Genomic DNA, 17,057 nt, shown 5'->3' on the forward strand with positions numbered 1-17,057 from the left:
TATGTCATCGCGGACTTTTTTGTAGAACTAATAAAGACCAATGTTTTTGCTATACATTGTTCTTACTTGTATCCAACGGTATAAGCGGCGCACACAAATGCAATCTTCAATTAGATTTTTTTCTGACTTCTTGGACATAAATCGCTATAACTCAGCTAATATAGTTTCAATGTATTTCAATTATATATAAAAACCTGTCGGAGAAAATACTCTTTCTATTAGTGAAAACCGCATCAAAATCCGTTGCGTAGTTTTAAAGTTTTATGCATACGAAGGGACTACAGACAAAATGGGCGACTTTGTTTTATACTATGTATAGATAATGCCACATCGAATTGAAATTCGTTAATATCCCAATGACAAAATCAACAATTACAATGCCATTTGGTTAACCATTATGATAACACAATTTGAAGTTCTGTTTGTTTATTTTTTTATTAAATAGGTAAATACAACTTGCCTATGTTGTCACGTACACTTTGTAATATAGATTGACATCACGTGTAGACAACTTAATGCAACTTGTCAAGTATCATCAATATTTGGACTCATTGACATAAAAAGTATAAAATTGATTACCTCGTTTCGGAGTTAGTCACAAACTCCACTATATTCTGAGAAAAGGTTCTCGGATACAATTATATGGTCGGGCGAAGTATTATTGAATTATGTGCACGTCAACCTAACTCTCTGTGATTTAACAGGCGTAATGTTATAATGAGAGTTAATTTCTGCCCAGAAAACATTCCTTCCTTAACTTGTGGGTAATATTAAGGTCCAGTAACTACTCACATCTGATTTGGTTATCTACCGATTTACAAGATTGCTCGGGTTTCCTTAAAAAGGCATTAATTCCGTGTAATAGCGATCGTAGATAGCCAATAACCAGTAGCCAACCCACTCTTGAAGTAAGGAACGAATGTCCATACTGTTTAACCATATATTTATTTGGTTAAACAACTCTTTAAATATCCTTTAGTAAATACTTAGTTCAGATAAATACATGTTTATCTTTTTACTTGGAAACGGAAAATGTCTATAATTTCTTCCGTAATTTTAAGATTCTTCTTCTTCTTTTTTCTTAAGAAAATCAGTATGAAAATGTTTTAATGTTCCAAGAAAAGCAAGTAGCTGCGGCCTGCCTAGCGGGTTTCCTGCTCGAAAATCAGGAGTAGAAACGGGGTGATTTTTAGTCAGTAAGAGTCTCACAGTCTTCCTCTCGCATCACCCAAGATAAGAGAAGTCATTGGATGATTGTCCAGAAGTTTTTTTTTAGATTCGCTTCAATAGTTTCAGATCCTATCCACCATAAACAAAATATCTAAGTGTCTTCTTCTTCTTTACAACATTAGTATGCATACAAAACCAAAACATTTCCTCACTATCGAAGGTACATAAATACGCCATGTCGTGACGTCATACACTGTCGACTGGGACGCGACTCCTTCCGTTTCCTGTTCTCCATGTAAACTAAACTTCCGTGTTCGGGAGACATTTCTAACTGAGTCTATGGCGATGATGTTGTATTGGAAATGGTGCTTTGAATAGGAGATAGTTTAATGGTGTTTATATGTGATTTGTTCGTATTCTCTGATGTAATGATTTTCCGACTTTTGACGTTAGTCATGCGGAATCAGTTTTGAAAAGGTATACTCTATGCATTAAACCTCGTAATTCGTGATTCTATTAGTAAAACGTTATTAAATAACTGCTGTGTGATAAATATTCTAGTTCATATTAATATTTTATAATAAAAATAAACACAGACTCGTATTAAAATCTGACTTAGAAATGCACTGCCTTTTGAATTCACAACTTGTGTTAGATACTCCTAAAGTATATTCCCTTAACATTGTTCAATTTAAAGCATCTACCACCAATTCACTTTCAGAAATTGTCCCAGAAGTAGCCTTACGCCTGTCTATCCCAATTCAACCGCCCTTTCTTCCGAAACTTTACGACAGTTACTACGGAAATGTCCTGTCCGTCTGTCAGACATCAAAATAATGTAGCAACCACCTCTATCATCATATCTACGTAGCTGGTTGAACAGACAACACGACAAAAGCTCTCCAAGTCTCTAATGTCCGAAGCGATAGATAAGATACCGCTAGATAGTGCAGGCTCACTGACTAATAAGATAATCGGTATTTTCCCGCAGGCCTATGGTATAATATGTGTTATTTTTTCTGAACGATTGTTGGTAAATTGTAGTGAGCCTTTGAGGTGACGGGTTTACATAAGATATTTGTATGAATTATCACATCTGTCACATCCTGATTCTGAACTACGAGCCCTTTCCTTATAAGTATATCCCCCTTCTGTATAAGAAACCTATTCCCATAATCACTAAACATAGTAGGTTAAAGATTGCACTTTAAAATGTTTGCATGTATTTAGAACAATAGATTACAATACTCCTTTATCGACAGTCAAGAACACAAACCATTCATTACATTAGCATACTTCGTACGCACAAAACTGTATTGTGTACTATCTAGTCTCTCTATATCCGTTTGAATTTCCCGGCGTCCCGTCCTTTCAAACTCCCGGCTTTTGTTACCCGGAATATCAGCACAAACTGACGCGGACGGGAATTGTAACCGCCTGTATAGGGGTCCAGGGGTTCTCAAAATGTGCGCCGTAGAAAGTAAAGAGAGGCGCCGTGAATCGATCGTGTATCATTGTCTGAAACCACATGTTAGTTCTATCTAACTTATTTATTAGGTATAGGTAGTGATTTCTTACAACTGTTTTATTTTTTGGTATTTTTTAAATAGTTAGTTTGGATAATGGTAAGCGTCCACAGGCCAGCATCGTACGCATCGCACGCAATGGATTTTAGTTTGTCTTGTATAGAAACTCATACAACTGCGTCCACTGATCCGCATCGTACGGACCGCATCATCGACAATGCCTACATGCGATGCGTGTCAATGCCGTCATAATGAATGCGTACGATGCGAGCCTGTGGACGCATACCTTAAGGCGCCGTGACAAAATACTTTACTCAAGCCGTAAGCTGAAAAAGATTGAGAACCCCTGGTAGGTATAGACATTTTCAACATTCTGTTCTTCTTGTTACCTCGATGAACAATGGAAGCTTAGTCGGATTACGAATGATAGCTGCTGAAAGAGAATATCTGAACACTTAAAAGCAAAATAGAGTTGGTTTTTGTACGTCGACATGGATACTTACCATGGAGTCAGTAGGTACAAAAATTCTAACTTACATTGACAATTGACAACTCGAAGGCGGAAAATTAGTTCGATCACGAAATCACGATTTTTCATTTTGGTATTCTTGTCTAGTAGTCTAGTCTAGATATTTTTTGGTCTATGTTAGCTGTAAATACGAGTGATTATGTATTATACAATATTCTTTATTTTATGTAAAGGTAAATCAAAGTCATTGGTTACAACATACAGCATAATTAATGTTTCAAAAATGTAGACTAGGTAGGAATGAATATAGGTAGGTGACAATTTGGCATGAAGTAGATAATGACAGTGTTGCCGCTAATGTATCTGTAAATAATATTTATGTAAGTGTATTTATGTATAATCAAATCACGATGATGCAACGTAATCGATGTATTTCGGTATGTATTGATAAGTTTCGTTATCCAAGGTGGTTTCCATGATTAACGGCAGCACTCAGAGACATTTTATGTTACTTAAACTATTCCTTAGTAACGATTTTGTATCGAAAACTTATTAAATGGCTCTGAGTACGACGGTAATACATAATTACAATTAACTTACTATTCCTTCCCTTTTGTAATGTTTCATAATATGAGTATAGCCTTTATACTATTTTTTGCGTAAATTCAATCCAATATTTTTACTATTTTCCGTTAATGGAACCTAAAAGAATAAAAAATGATATGTACCTGCCTTCTATTTTAGTATTTCTTATTCCTAGTACTGACTGCCATTTATAAATATAGATACCTTCTACATATTCTAACACCACAACAGGGGTGGAAGCGTGGTATTTCGTGAGGGTTATTTTTGTGGCAGTTAATCACGCGGGGAACAAACAACATATCGGTGCTTTCCACTCCATAAAACACGAATGAATAATCCCATTTTAATTTGATAAGGTTCAATATTAAACTAGTGTATGGTAAATTCTGATAAAGTTAGGATAGGTATCACTGGGGATACCGTATCCAATGTCTGGTTTGCATTATTACCTGTTCCATGTAACATAATAAGTGCATTCTCGCATACTTCGTGTCTAATAACGTGTTTGTAAATACGTATATGATTTAAGCATGTAATTTGTATGTTTAATGAGGAAAATAATAAGGAAAATGTGAAATCTGCGAATTTTTCCAAATGACATATGATATTTTTAGCACAGACAATTTAAAATTTCCTTTAAGCGACTGAAATCAGCACTAAATTGTTTAAGAGTTTTTCACTAAACAATAAATCGAGTATGTTTATATGGCATAATAGGTTATCGTATGATTTCGATAACAACACAATAACGCGATAAAGTTAATACTTAATCGTTTTTCTAAACCGTAACCGATGCATCGTTTTTATCGTACCTATTTCCTTTAAATCTTATCGATTAATAAGGTATACCATGTAATAACATATACCCATAATATAATAACGTGGCATCATTGTATTAAACTTTACTCGATTGGACATCGATAAATTCGATCACTTTATTGTTTAACGCATCGCTGTTTTAGTCGCGTGATAGTTGCAATAAAATTGCTAGAGAATTATGGATTTTTGAGGTTAGGAATTAGTTGAGTTATTTATGATGCTAAAACCGTCGAAATTGATGCAGTCATTCTATGTAAAACATTTACAGAAACACAGACACATGTAAAGTTGGATACGTCTGTCATCTATATGAGTTTAGTAGCTCGTTCACAAATTCTAGACTGAACGATGCATAATGTGCAGTCGACAGCTGGCGAGCGGTTTTTGTAGGTCGTCTAGGTTTCCGATCCCATTGTGACTGCATATTGCAAGCTACGTACAATAGAAATTGAATTTTTATGCCTGCCATAATAAACTACTATTTTTAACTATTGGGTAATAGACGTTGTATTTTTAACTAGTCCGGAAGTACGAATCACACTTTTTGTCAAGTCAAGTAACTTAAAATCTCCTTACGTCCAGTTTGACAAAAAACAAAGTAAAAAATCGGCTATTGATTTGGTTTTATGATTCGATTTATAACAAAGACATTTGATTCTTATTCGGAGCAACCAGTAGCAGTCGCTTTTTAAGCGTAGATAACCCAGTTCCTATAACAAAATGATTCGGAAAGTACATTACAATTAAAAATAGATATCTAAACCTTTATCTGTGAGTTTGTATCGTATTTGTTTGTCCAGTTTGATTGCTTTTATGTGAGCGGTCGATTGTTTTGACGCATAAAAAATACATTATTTTAAAAGCATATAAGTACCTACAGGTTTTGTGTAGTGATGTGAATATCACATGGTGTTTTTATATTAAAATAGTGTACAGTTCTCATAGAGTAATAAATATTATGAACAGACTGTACAATGACTTGTGTCGTGCAAAAAAGTGTTCTATGTTTCTTCTATGTACCTCTGCTATACCTGCATCAGAACTCATTATAATGTGTTTAGCTGTATAGAAAATGGAAGCTTGACAGATATATTCATACTCTCGAATGTCGTAACGTGATTGTATCGCTCTTAAAACTAATCAAAATAGATCAATGATATGCAGTAACAAAAATGTCTACTTAATTAAATTATGCATTCGTAATTGTTTGATATATAACACTGTAGTCTTTTTAACCCTATCTATTTCATTCTTCTTCATAATAAAACACTATCCACGTACATCTCAATTATTATTAATGGACATTACTGATGACATGCGTGCATAATATCAGTGGAGATCAATTTATCATCATCATGCAACTAAGGACCTGTTTTACTTGACCTGTCTCGTAGTAGAAAGTCCGATTTTAAAGTACAGCAAGTTCGTGTCAACGAACACTGGTTTAACGTTAAGTTTCTGACTTTTTAACCAAATAGATTGACCCATCCTTTCTGACAACTATCTGTCTATGTGCAGTACAATTTCGGATCAAAATACATTGGATTGTATGCTAGTTAATGTATGAGCTATGATTACTTACGTAGACACCCTCGAATGGCGATTCGATTCAATTAACTGTATGTTGTATCAAATAAGCATGTCATACGATTTTAAACTCTAAAGCTTTAAGTAAAAAAAGGGTTTTTTATAAATTTTATCGTGATAGTTGCAACGCTCGTTGCTGGAATTCTGTATTGAACAACATCGAGTGTTTTCATGTCCCTTTCAATTAAAAATTCGCTTCGTTTCCCTTTGAGTAAAAATATTAATCGAATTTTCTTCGTCAAAAAACAAAATGAACGAATTGCATATTGCTTTTGAAGCGCCCTTGCGTTTTATGATAAAATAAAATATGTTTTCGCAATAAACTGTGAATGTTAAAATGCTGGGAATTGCATAAATTCGCAGTCGATAGGCGAGTAGCGAAATGCCATCATTTGAGGTTCGGTATCGCATTTTCTGCGGAGCTGCGGAAAAGCCGACGTTTCGAGGCAGTATTTTAGCCACGAGAGGCCTCCCTGTAGCACACACACACTAGCATACCAGTACCACGTTTTCTAAAACCTCTGTGTGAGTTTCGGGTACCCATTCTCCTCGGGTCGCATTTAATTGGTAAATGCAATTAGTCTGTTGTTCTGGACCTCTGAAATCTCTAATAGGGTAAGGGCTATTAGGTTGTTAGTTTGTCTGCGAAGTCTTGGACGTGCGTTCATTGTTATTACCTAAACGACTGAATTTTCAATGACTAATTATAGTTCTTCTAAAATTATTATTATTCTTGTCAGTATAGACTTCAAAATTAGGAATGTAAGTAACATTTCAAATTCGGATACAATTTGCTAGCTTCTAGCTTATGCATAAAATATTTCAAACGTAAACCTAAAACTGCCACTCATTCTGATCCTTTTCCAATACTCGTCAATCACTCGTTATCAAAAATTCATTCGGCATTAGCGAAAGAGTCTTCTAAAACATTTAAAATTAACGATTTTCCGAAGCACTTTTTCACTTACCTTATATCCTTTTTCCATTCGCTTAGCAACAGCGTCTAATAATGTACTAGGAACACTAATTTATTCATTCCTGCTTATACCTCTACGTATACAAAGGACGACCCGACAGCCGATGTCCTACCCCCCATACAACAGCTACTTATGTGTGGGTTGAAAACATGTACATACTTACCCCCATTGCAACGTTTGTATTGGTGTGTGTACCGCGGTACTGCGTCTATGGGAAATTCACGTCAGGAAATTGATAGCTTACCTATAGTGTATACTTCTATAGGCTGGTTATTTATTATGCCGGTGGAATACCATCCAGTCGGCCGTTAGTCTATGATGAATTACTTAGTACATTTCCAATGGTGAATCCATTGGTTTTGCGTTTTGTTTAGATGGATGGCCAAATCGTTCATTATTAATGTGCTGTAGATAGTTTTTGGGGTGATTTTATTGAAATAACGTAATAAAAGGTGCCTTATTCATGAAATTGTAAGCCTACTGTCTTTGTTACACGTAAAAAAAGTAGTAGTACGTACTTAAATACAACTTAAATATTCATATTTCCTCAAGAATCTTTCTTTTTCTACCAACGAACACATTTACATAAGCATTTGACTTGTAATGCATGGTGACGGTGCTCAGTAATGTGCTAATGAGCGTCAACCCTTTGTTTATGCCACAATGGCAACCGTACACCCAGCAGACAAAGTTTCGTTGTTAATATCCTCCGCGATGTATTCCCGCCTTGTTAGTCTTGTGTTCTGCACTGTATCGAAAGCCTTTCGATAATTTCGAAGTATTGTCAGCCAGTGTAACAAAGGAACTCTAGAGAATTGGTTCTAGAGGTATATTTGTGAGGGTTTTAGTTTGACATATAGATATATAAAAGTAATATATAGAATATGTCCATATAAAAGTAGGACTCAGTTAATAAAAATCTAAGTTAAGCTTTTCAAAGGATACGATGATTCACGTGAATCGAAAAACCCAAACGTGCTAGGTTCTTGTGAGCCGTAATGGTATAAAACTTACGTACTAGGGACCACGACATTTCACTGAAGTCGCTGTAAACAAATATTGAACTACACAGGTGGTGTTCAAATTAATTTGTGCAGTCCATAAAGTGCATCGCACTTCCTCTAGCGAAGCACTAAAAATTACACTCAATTAAGCCGTCCACTCACTTACAAATTTATTGGCACATTGGCTGGTAACATTCAACGATACTACAAATTATAGAGTTGTAAAAACACCTATCAACTTTAAAAAGGGTTTAACAAAACACTGCCTTTTAAAAGAACACAATAAGGTTTCATGTAACCAACCTTCACTGTTTACTGGTATATAGGCTTTGAACCTCGCTTCGTGAATTTTGGAAGTGACTACAGACAGTGTAAACGCACTGCCTAGGGGGTTGCTATCATACCTTCTGTCTACACCACTACACGTTGACTCTGAATTTTATACCTCGGGTAACCGTAAACTCGAACCGATATTGATTTTGATTCGTCGAAACGTTGATCGAATGAGTATTGCTCATTTTTGACGATTGCAGTATGATGGTCTATTTTTTGTGCAATGCAGTGCTTTTGTTAGTGTCTGTTGTGTTGATTTCATTGATAGTTTGAACTAACAATAGTAATAGAAAGATGACTACTATTACTTTGAATTATTCACTCTTGAAAAACAAAAAAAGCCTTAAATCTATTACATTATAAATACCATAGTCGCATGAAATAGAATAACTATTCGAATTTCAGATTCAGTTATGAATAATAATCACATTTCCAATCAGTATTTTTCTCACTGACCTTTTCATTTACGACTTTGGTCATTCGAGTTACAATAGTTACGAGCTTAGGCCTCGAAGGCTGAAGCTCCCGCCCGCCCAGTCGCGCGGCGCATCGCGTAGGGCGCGCACGTGGCCTTATAAAACGCGAACGTGAATTTATTTTTCACGTGAAATACGTAATATTGTAACATTGCTACGTTCAAACAACCGGTTTGTATTACCTTTGATTAATGTTATAGTTAAATTTTAGTACTGATTGGTTCTTCATGTTTAATTGAGTTTCCATTTGTGAACTAATGGCAATTAATATCTACATAATTTATTTCAGAGTAATTAGGAATGCATGATGAGTTTTGTAGTATGATTTCAGAGTGTAGATGTTTGTTTAATTATTACTAGGCTTAGTTTTTCTATGTTTTTTGCTGTGTAGCGTGTTTAATAAATAAATCGTTAGTAATTTGATGTAGGTACTGGATTCATACTCAGTTTTTATCGATAACATAAATGCGCTAATGGTTTTATAGCGTGAGCTTTATGAAGCAATTTCTTGCTGGAATTTAATAAATATTTGTTTAGTATTTTATGTGAAAGAGTTCTTAATTTTCTTGCTTACTTATTTAGGTGTAATAAGTTTAGTATGCTAGTTATGTCTTAAGAACAATAATAATACATGTATAATAAACACTGTTGATACATAAAACAAACGTTATTTTTAATTTCCTGCGAGGATATTGTAATAAATAGAAGTAGCTATTTTCTTTGTCTTTAAACAATATTTTCTTTATTACTCAGACATTAGAGTTAATATAAAAGAAAGAGCTTTAAAAACATTGCAATTTTTTACGGTCGGATTTCGTGGTAATAAAATATTGAAATGGTTAAAAAAAACATTGTTTTCTTTTATGTAATCTGATAGACAGTCCTACAGTCCGATACAGTCCACTTTATTTCATTTTACGATCGCATGTAAATACGATATTTGATGAATAAATGACTGAAAAGTTCTTTCAGTAGATAGGATATCGTATTTTATATTTATTTGCTTTTCTTTTGGTATATTTCTTAGATATTTCTCATTCTTTTGAGATAGTCGGGTTGAGTTTCTTGTGGTCTCGTGTACCTAAATATTTTTCCTTAGCAATAAATAGTTTTTAAGCAAATTACACTAAAAGTCCCTTATTGCTCTAAATAAAAAGAAATTGTTTAACATAACTGACATAAATTTACTATAATATGATTTTAACTAATAAAACAATAAAAGTTCACAAATATAAATAGGGAAATGAGGAGACAAAAATAAAATTAATTAACCACATTATTTACCTTGAAATCTGAACAGTGGGTACAGCAAGGAGGATAACATAGGCAGCCAGTATTATAATAAATATGTTCTTGTTATCTGTGAACGCGTTCATAGAACGTCGCTCCATTATATGTCAGTCTGTCATTGTCCCTTCGCACGAACAATTGTCCCTTTTCTAAAACAATAATATCAATATAGCGAAATAAAATACAGTTTCCCTATAGACATGTGAAAACGTGGCGTGGTTTTGTCTGTCTGTGTGGTTATAGTGTCTTCTAATGCAAAAATGTTGTCCGTTCGGTATGAGGAGAGACTCTTCAACTTCAAGTCTCTCAAAGAAAAGTTTGAGCAGACCAGGTATTGTTGTTTGGTTTCTTCGCTTTTTTTTTTAATAGCGGTTTTGTTTGTATGGACTTTAGACTTTTAATTAGTAAGGATAGTGAATACTTTGAGCCTCTTGTGTTTGTGGTATTTTTGTTTGAAATAAGCTGTCTTTAGACAGAATACGATTTAATGTAATTTTCATTTTATGTGTATTACGATAAAGATAAAGAATGAATGTGAAACTGTAAGAGATAAATTAGGAGTAGATTTTAAAATTGTAGTGTTAGTAACGCATAAGTAAAAGTTTTCTAATGTATAGTTATGTTAAAAAATTAACTATTAAGCGGTCTTAATTCCAGCATGTTTCAACTCTGTACCATAATTCTATATCTTTTTTCACTTTATCATAATAAGTAAAGATTTTAACAGTTTCTAAAGGTTTTGTTTTATTTATTTGCAGGGTGGGTGGCGGTGTGCAACGCAGCGCCACACATGCCGAAATGCCGCATAAAGGAGGAGGCACCATTGCCGAAAGGTAAATACATATTTACATAATATTTTGTATGCGAAAGTGTGGGTTTGTTTGGACTTTCTTTTACAAGGCAAAGGAGTATATATAATATATGCTATGATGTATATGTTTATGTCTAAATAGTAGATGTTTTCTTTTCCTTCTATTCTTATTAGTTTATATTATATACTTTCTATAGGTCCGTAGGTACTGTCTCTTAACATTTAATTAATAATGGTTTGTTGATTCATGTATAAGGTATCTTTATCATTTAACTTTGGAAAACAAATTTAGACTCAGGACTTCCTTGACTGTCAAAGTAATCAAACTTCCGTTTTGATCAGCCTTTTCGTGTAAAGTTTTTAAAACTCTTACTGTCGAGCGGGTTCCCGGAGCTCCAGCTCGAAAAGCAGTAGTAGGAACGGGGTAGTTATTTTGGCAGTAAGAGTCTGACAGTCCTCCAGTCCAAGGCGGAAGAAGGTAAGCAGAGACTACAGAACGCCAATTACTACGAATCTTACAAAGTTCTAACTGCTAGGGAGTGGAACACACCGGAGTCTGTGTTTCCTGATGGGTATAACCTGGGTGTCTTCAAAGCCCGAGTGAATAGGACTATGGGCAACGTGCAATACCGTAGGCCGCATCATCACTTACCATCAGGTGAGATAGCGGCCAAACGTCGACCCATTAAATGTTCTTGCTTTTCGGTTAAGGGTACTTTTAATAAAAGTAAACTGTAATAAATTAATATTCTTATTAATACCATAAAAGTAGTCGACAAAATAAAAGGAAGTCACAAGAAAACAAGACGACATATTATTTAGAATATTTTTTTATTTGACATAATGGATAAGTTATGATAAACATACTATGTTAAACTATGCAAGAAGTGGAAGATAAACCGTTTGTATATGTTATAACATCTATTGTCTCATGTTATAACATTATTGTGTAAATGTGTAATGTGCGCACGATGAGAATTTATTCAACTAGTAGGTTTTAGTTCCTTTTATATCGTACTAAGACTGACACTGGTGTAGTGATCACAAAGTATAAGTAGATACCTAAAATAATTATGTAGGTATTAGCTGCTGCCAAGCGGCTTCGTCCGCGTTCCAGTGAGATAAAAAGTATCCTACCACCCAAGTCAGCTCATACCCTGTGTGTATACCAAATTTCATTATAATCCGTTCAGTAGTTTCAGCGTGATTGACAGACAAACATCCAAACAAACAAAATTCCACACTTATAATATTAGTGTGATAATAGCTAATAAAGATATCTTTATGAAATAAACCATTAAAACGCCATGTACGTATATGCTTATAGTGAACATACTAAAATAGCATACAAATACATATTACTACAAACAGGATAAAGTATACCAATTAAGCACGTTATTACATAATTTGCATTTCCTTCGGCGTTGTTCCAACTCACTACAATTATTACATTTGATTAAAATAGTACGTAGGAGACAGGAAATTAACTATTAGGGACCCTAGGTGCAGCTAAATAATGTCTTAATTTTGATGTTAAATGGTAAATGTGGCGTTGACCGGTCTAAATTGGTCATATTTTTTCTCCAAAGAAGTATTTTGTCCCAAAGTTAAGAAATTGTTTTGTACGATTGTACCTATGTAACTCAATTGCATAAATGTTTTGTCCTTTATATTGTAAGTGTGAATATATGAAGTCAAAAAACAACAACAATGCTGTACAATCCGAAACGTATATAAAATACATACAAATATAAATAACAATGGCTGCCATTGAATTGCTATTATTTTGAGGACAATTTATGATTATCATTACGTCGTCACAAAACATGGTGGTTGCCAGACTCGAGCCTTAATAAGTGGGCCATGTCACAATAGAATAATATTCATATACTTACGTTACTAATGTTATAAATATGTATGTGTGCTTGTCTGTCTGTTTATCCTTGTTTCATGACAAAACTAAGATATTTTTTGACGTCACTCTTTACATGAAGATAGGCAGAAAGTTTGGGTTGTAGTAGGTTTTTTCTTGAAGAGGGAAAATCGTCCAATAGCTTCTCCCGCCTTGAGCGAGGTGAGAGGCATATCAGACTCTGACACTGACTAAAAACCATTCCGTTCCTATACTCCTGATTTTCGAGCCGGGAGCCCCGGTACACCCGCTAGGTAGTCTGCAACTCCAGCGTAATAGGTTATCGAATACGGAAAAACATAAAACATTCCACTGGGTTATTGTTTTATTTTAAATAGTTATTTTCAACGATATTTGGTAAACCGACATCATCATGTCCCTGGGATACATCGGACTTCAGTGTTCCGGTGTTTTTATGGTCCCTCAAAATCTTAAATCATACTCTATAGGAACTTAACGATAGAGATGCTACACTACGTGCAAAATTACATGTAAACAAACGCATATCTAAATGAATATTTATAATAATTATTGTCAGTAGTTTCCTCTACAGGCCCGTTCCACTGGGAATTCTAAGGGAAAATATTTATATTGCGCGGATAACGAAACTGCTTTAGCAACAGAATGAACACTCGTGAAGCTATCTATCTTTCATCAATAACCGTTTATGTAAATTAGATGTAAATTTTAATGTCGGTAAAAAATAGGCGGTCTTCAAAACACACCCTTGCAGTTTTTTTAGAGGGATGCATCATGAATCTTATTTACATTAATTTTTTGTAGTATATCATTGAGTTTGTTGTTATATAAAATTAAGTAAAATAATATCTTAATTTAAAACAAATCCTCAATCCCCAAAAGGCCGGCAATGCACTTGTCTCCTCGTGTGAGCGGCACCGATTGCGATTGCACAATGTTAGTGAGGCGACTGCTGCTAAAGATTGTAAATAAATTATTCAAAATGTATATTTTAAATACTAATCAATCAAAATCCTGTGGCTCGCTATCCCAAGGGTGTTTGCCCTATGGTCGTTCGCACCAAGTGCATGTGAGTATCACCTAATGATGTATTGCTACGTGATGTCCAAAAAATCCTTATCATAACTATATGGTAATTATTTTAAACTATTTACTGTCAAATAATGCATGGTTGGTTTACCGACTAATTGAAGTTAATGACATCTAGATAAAGGACTAAAGGTCACCGGCCGTAGGGTCCAAGACTATACGTATTTAAATGTTTAAGTAAGAGACAGGGAATGCGTTATCTCTCTTATATACTTAGTAACAATATGTAAACGGAGATTGAAGTATTATAAGTAAGAATTATTGCCTTAAATGTAATTGATTTGCGTCCGTGTTTCATGCTTTATGTTACGAACATTGTGACAAAAAAAATACCAAAATAAAATAATGTAATATTTGCGTAAAATTTTAGATTTTTCTAAAATAAAAGTAATCTAAGTTACTTCTTAGTACACCAGCCGCCAGTCAATAAAAATCCTATCAAAATCAGACCAGCAATTTCAGAGATTATCCGGAACAAACGTAAACGTACGTATATAATTATATTCATATGCATTTAGTAAAAAGCGATTGTTTTAATATTACAAATAGACACTCCAATTTGATTTATTATAACAAATCTAAAAGTCTAAATTTTATTTCCCAAAGACCGATTAGAAACTCAAATAACCAGATTTTTACTCCATAGTCTGTCCATGATAATAGCATCCTTTTAGAAGCCCTACAGAACAATACATTTTCCGCGATTCTCTTCACTATAGCGTGCGAAATAAGGTCAACCTCAGTAGGTTAATCACCTTTAATGTCCGTACCTAAATAAGTAGGATTATCCTGTGTACCTTCTGTGTTTACTGTTTTGTTCATACGCCTCATTTGTGTATTAATAACTACTTATGTGCCTTTAATCTTAAAGGATTAATGTGTATTTGATTCAATTTCGATATACCTATATTTGAGTCATTTTGATATTGTCTTAATTTAAAATCGTTTTTAAGCTTTTCTTCTTCTTCTTTGTATTTTATATTTCTTTATTATTTTGTATGTGTTATCGTAATCGGTTTCAAACCGTGTTAACATAATAATAATAAATGAATAAAGTTTAACGTTAGATATTGTATTTATTTTTGATCTGGCTGTAATTTTGTCGGATGGAACAGGCGTTTTTCTTGAGGGAGTGTCAGATTCTTACCGACTAAAAATCACCCCGTTCCTACGCCTGCTCTTTGAGCTGGAGCCCCGGTAACTCGCGAGGCAGTCTGCAGTTTCGGGAATGGAACAGGCTGCTACTTAAATATAAATACATAGATTTTCTTATTTTTGTACCTAGGTACATATAAGTAGTAATTTCAAGTTTAGTTTACAAAATTTCAAAAGCTTTTTATGAGTATTTTTTCTTTAAAATCCCTTATGTTTACTATATTAATTTTCCTTTAATAACTTTCTTCTATCTTTATTTACAGGCTGGCGGCTCTTCAAGCAGCGGGCGCGAACGACTGGAGAGCGCGGGTCTGTCGACTGAGCCCCGAGAGAGAAGACTCCAAGGCCATCGAGCGAGCCAAGAATAGAATCAATGTTAGTATACACAACCTTATTTCATATTAGTCTTTTAAAAGCTAGCCTAGCTTGTGGAAAATTTAGGTAATTTCGAGTGTAACTTGTGAAACTGATTTTGTTATAGTTTTTATAGTCTATGAAAGCTGCCGTCTCTGTGTGAAATTTACCTATTTTTCGGGCAGTTTGTATAAATTAGGGATACGTTATTAATTAAAGTGAAACATACCCATTGCTGCACTCAGAAAAGTGATTAGGTACTTAAACTATTCCTTGGTAACGATTTTGTATCGAAAACAATTACAAAGGACAGGGTTAAGTAATAATAAATTTCGAATTACGTATACTTATGTAGCCCGTCAGTCGTCATCAATCATAAAGCATAATTATAGTAATGGAAATCAGTATCACAAACACACGCCAACACATCCATAACATCTCAAAACAAACTGTTACCATCAACTATCATCAAAAGCCTTTGAAAAGATGACATCCATAAAGGTTGCAATCCATCAAGGCATCTTTGAAACCTGTGCATAGTTACAACTGGCTTACCATTCAAGAGCCCTACACTCGTGCTAACCCTGCATCTTTCAACCCCCGTAATAAGCAGAACCCTTCAGAACATAAGGGCTGCTTCTCATCTATTGTGATACTCATACACAGCTACACATCAAGTGACGCAAAACCAGCTTAAACTGACCTTCGAACGTGCTCAAAGATCATACAACACGAGACCAAGATAAACTGGTTTTTGTAGCTCAATGTGTGTCTACTAAAACATATGAATACTGAAAATGTACTCTGATATAAGGTAGTAAGATTGATGTTAGAGTGTACAGTTTTGTGTTGACGTTTAGGTTAATCATGTATGAAGTAATGCGCGTTTTGATTCGAGTATGTTTTTAGCTGAACTGGAAAAAATATTATACGTCTCTGTCCTGAAAGTGATGAAAATTTTGTCCTGCGATGAAGGTGTAGGCTAGTTTCGGTACTATTGTGATTTTCAATTAATTTTATGTGTTACAAGATCTATATTATATTTCAAGCATAAATTGAAAAATCTTTCCAAAGATAAGTAAATCAGAAGATGTATTTTTTACAATCTACTTTGATTGATTAATAACATAATTATTAATCAATCAAAGTAGATTGATTAATAATTATGTTATTGGTTTACTCACGTAACTGTTTGACGAGGAACTCGACTAGTTTCAAGCCAGGTTAGAGCGTCATTTTCAGAGAGCATACCCATTTTCATGAGCAGCATTTCGCGACAGCCGATAACATAATAATTAATTTAGTATGTCTCACGAAAGTTATAATAGAACTGCTTTGATTGACTTCTTTTGTCATCACAATAGCTATTTTAAACAGTTATAGAAATGGTAGAATATTAATAAGGTTTATAAAAGTTACGTATATTTAATATGTAACTAAGCAATTAATAAAAGTAGGGGTTTTTCCATAAGTTTAATCGAGTCGTCTATTATGGGCATTATAGTAATGTCTGATGTGGTG

At 34.2% G+C, this 17,057-nt stretch overlaps 1 protein-coding gene across 1 annotated transcript in view; it reads left to right on the plus strand.

The window, feature by feature from the left end:
- Positions 1-17,057, plus strand: part of LOC118272387 (supervillin) — a 204,800-nt gene that overhangs the window by 161,974 nt on the left and 25,769 nt on the right. The window contains 2 exon segments of the mRNA XM_050693448.1: positions 10,995-11,069; positions 15,446-15,557. Of these exon segments, the coding sequence (XP_050549405.1) occupies positions 10,995-11,069; positions 15,446-15,557 (187 nt within the window).

This window comes from Spodoptera frugiperda, chromosome 4 (genome assembly GCF_023101765.2).
Source record: "Spodoptera frugiperda isolate SF20-4 chromosome 4, AGI-APGP_CSIRO_Sfru_2.0, whole genome shotgun sequence".
NCBI lineage: Eukaryota > Metazoa > Arthropoda > Insecta > Lepidoptera > Noctuidae > Spodoptera > Spodoptera frugiperda.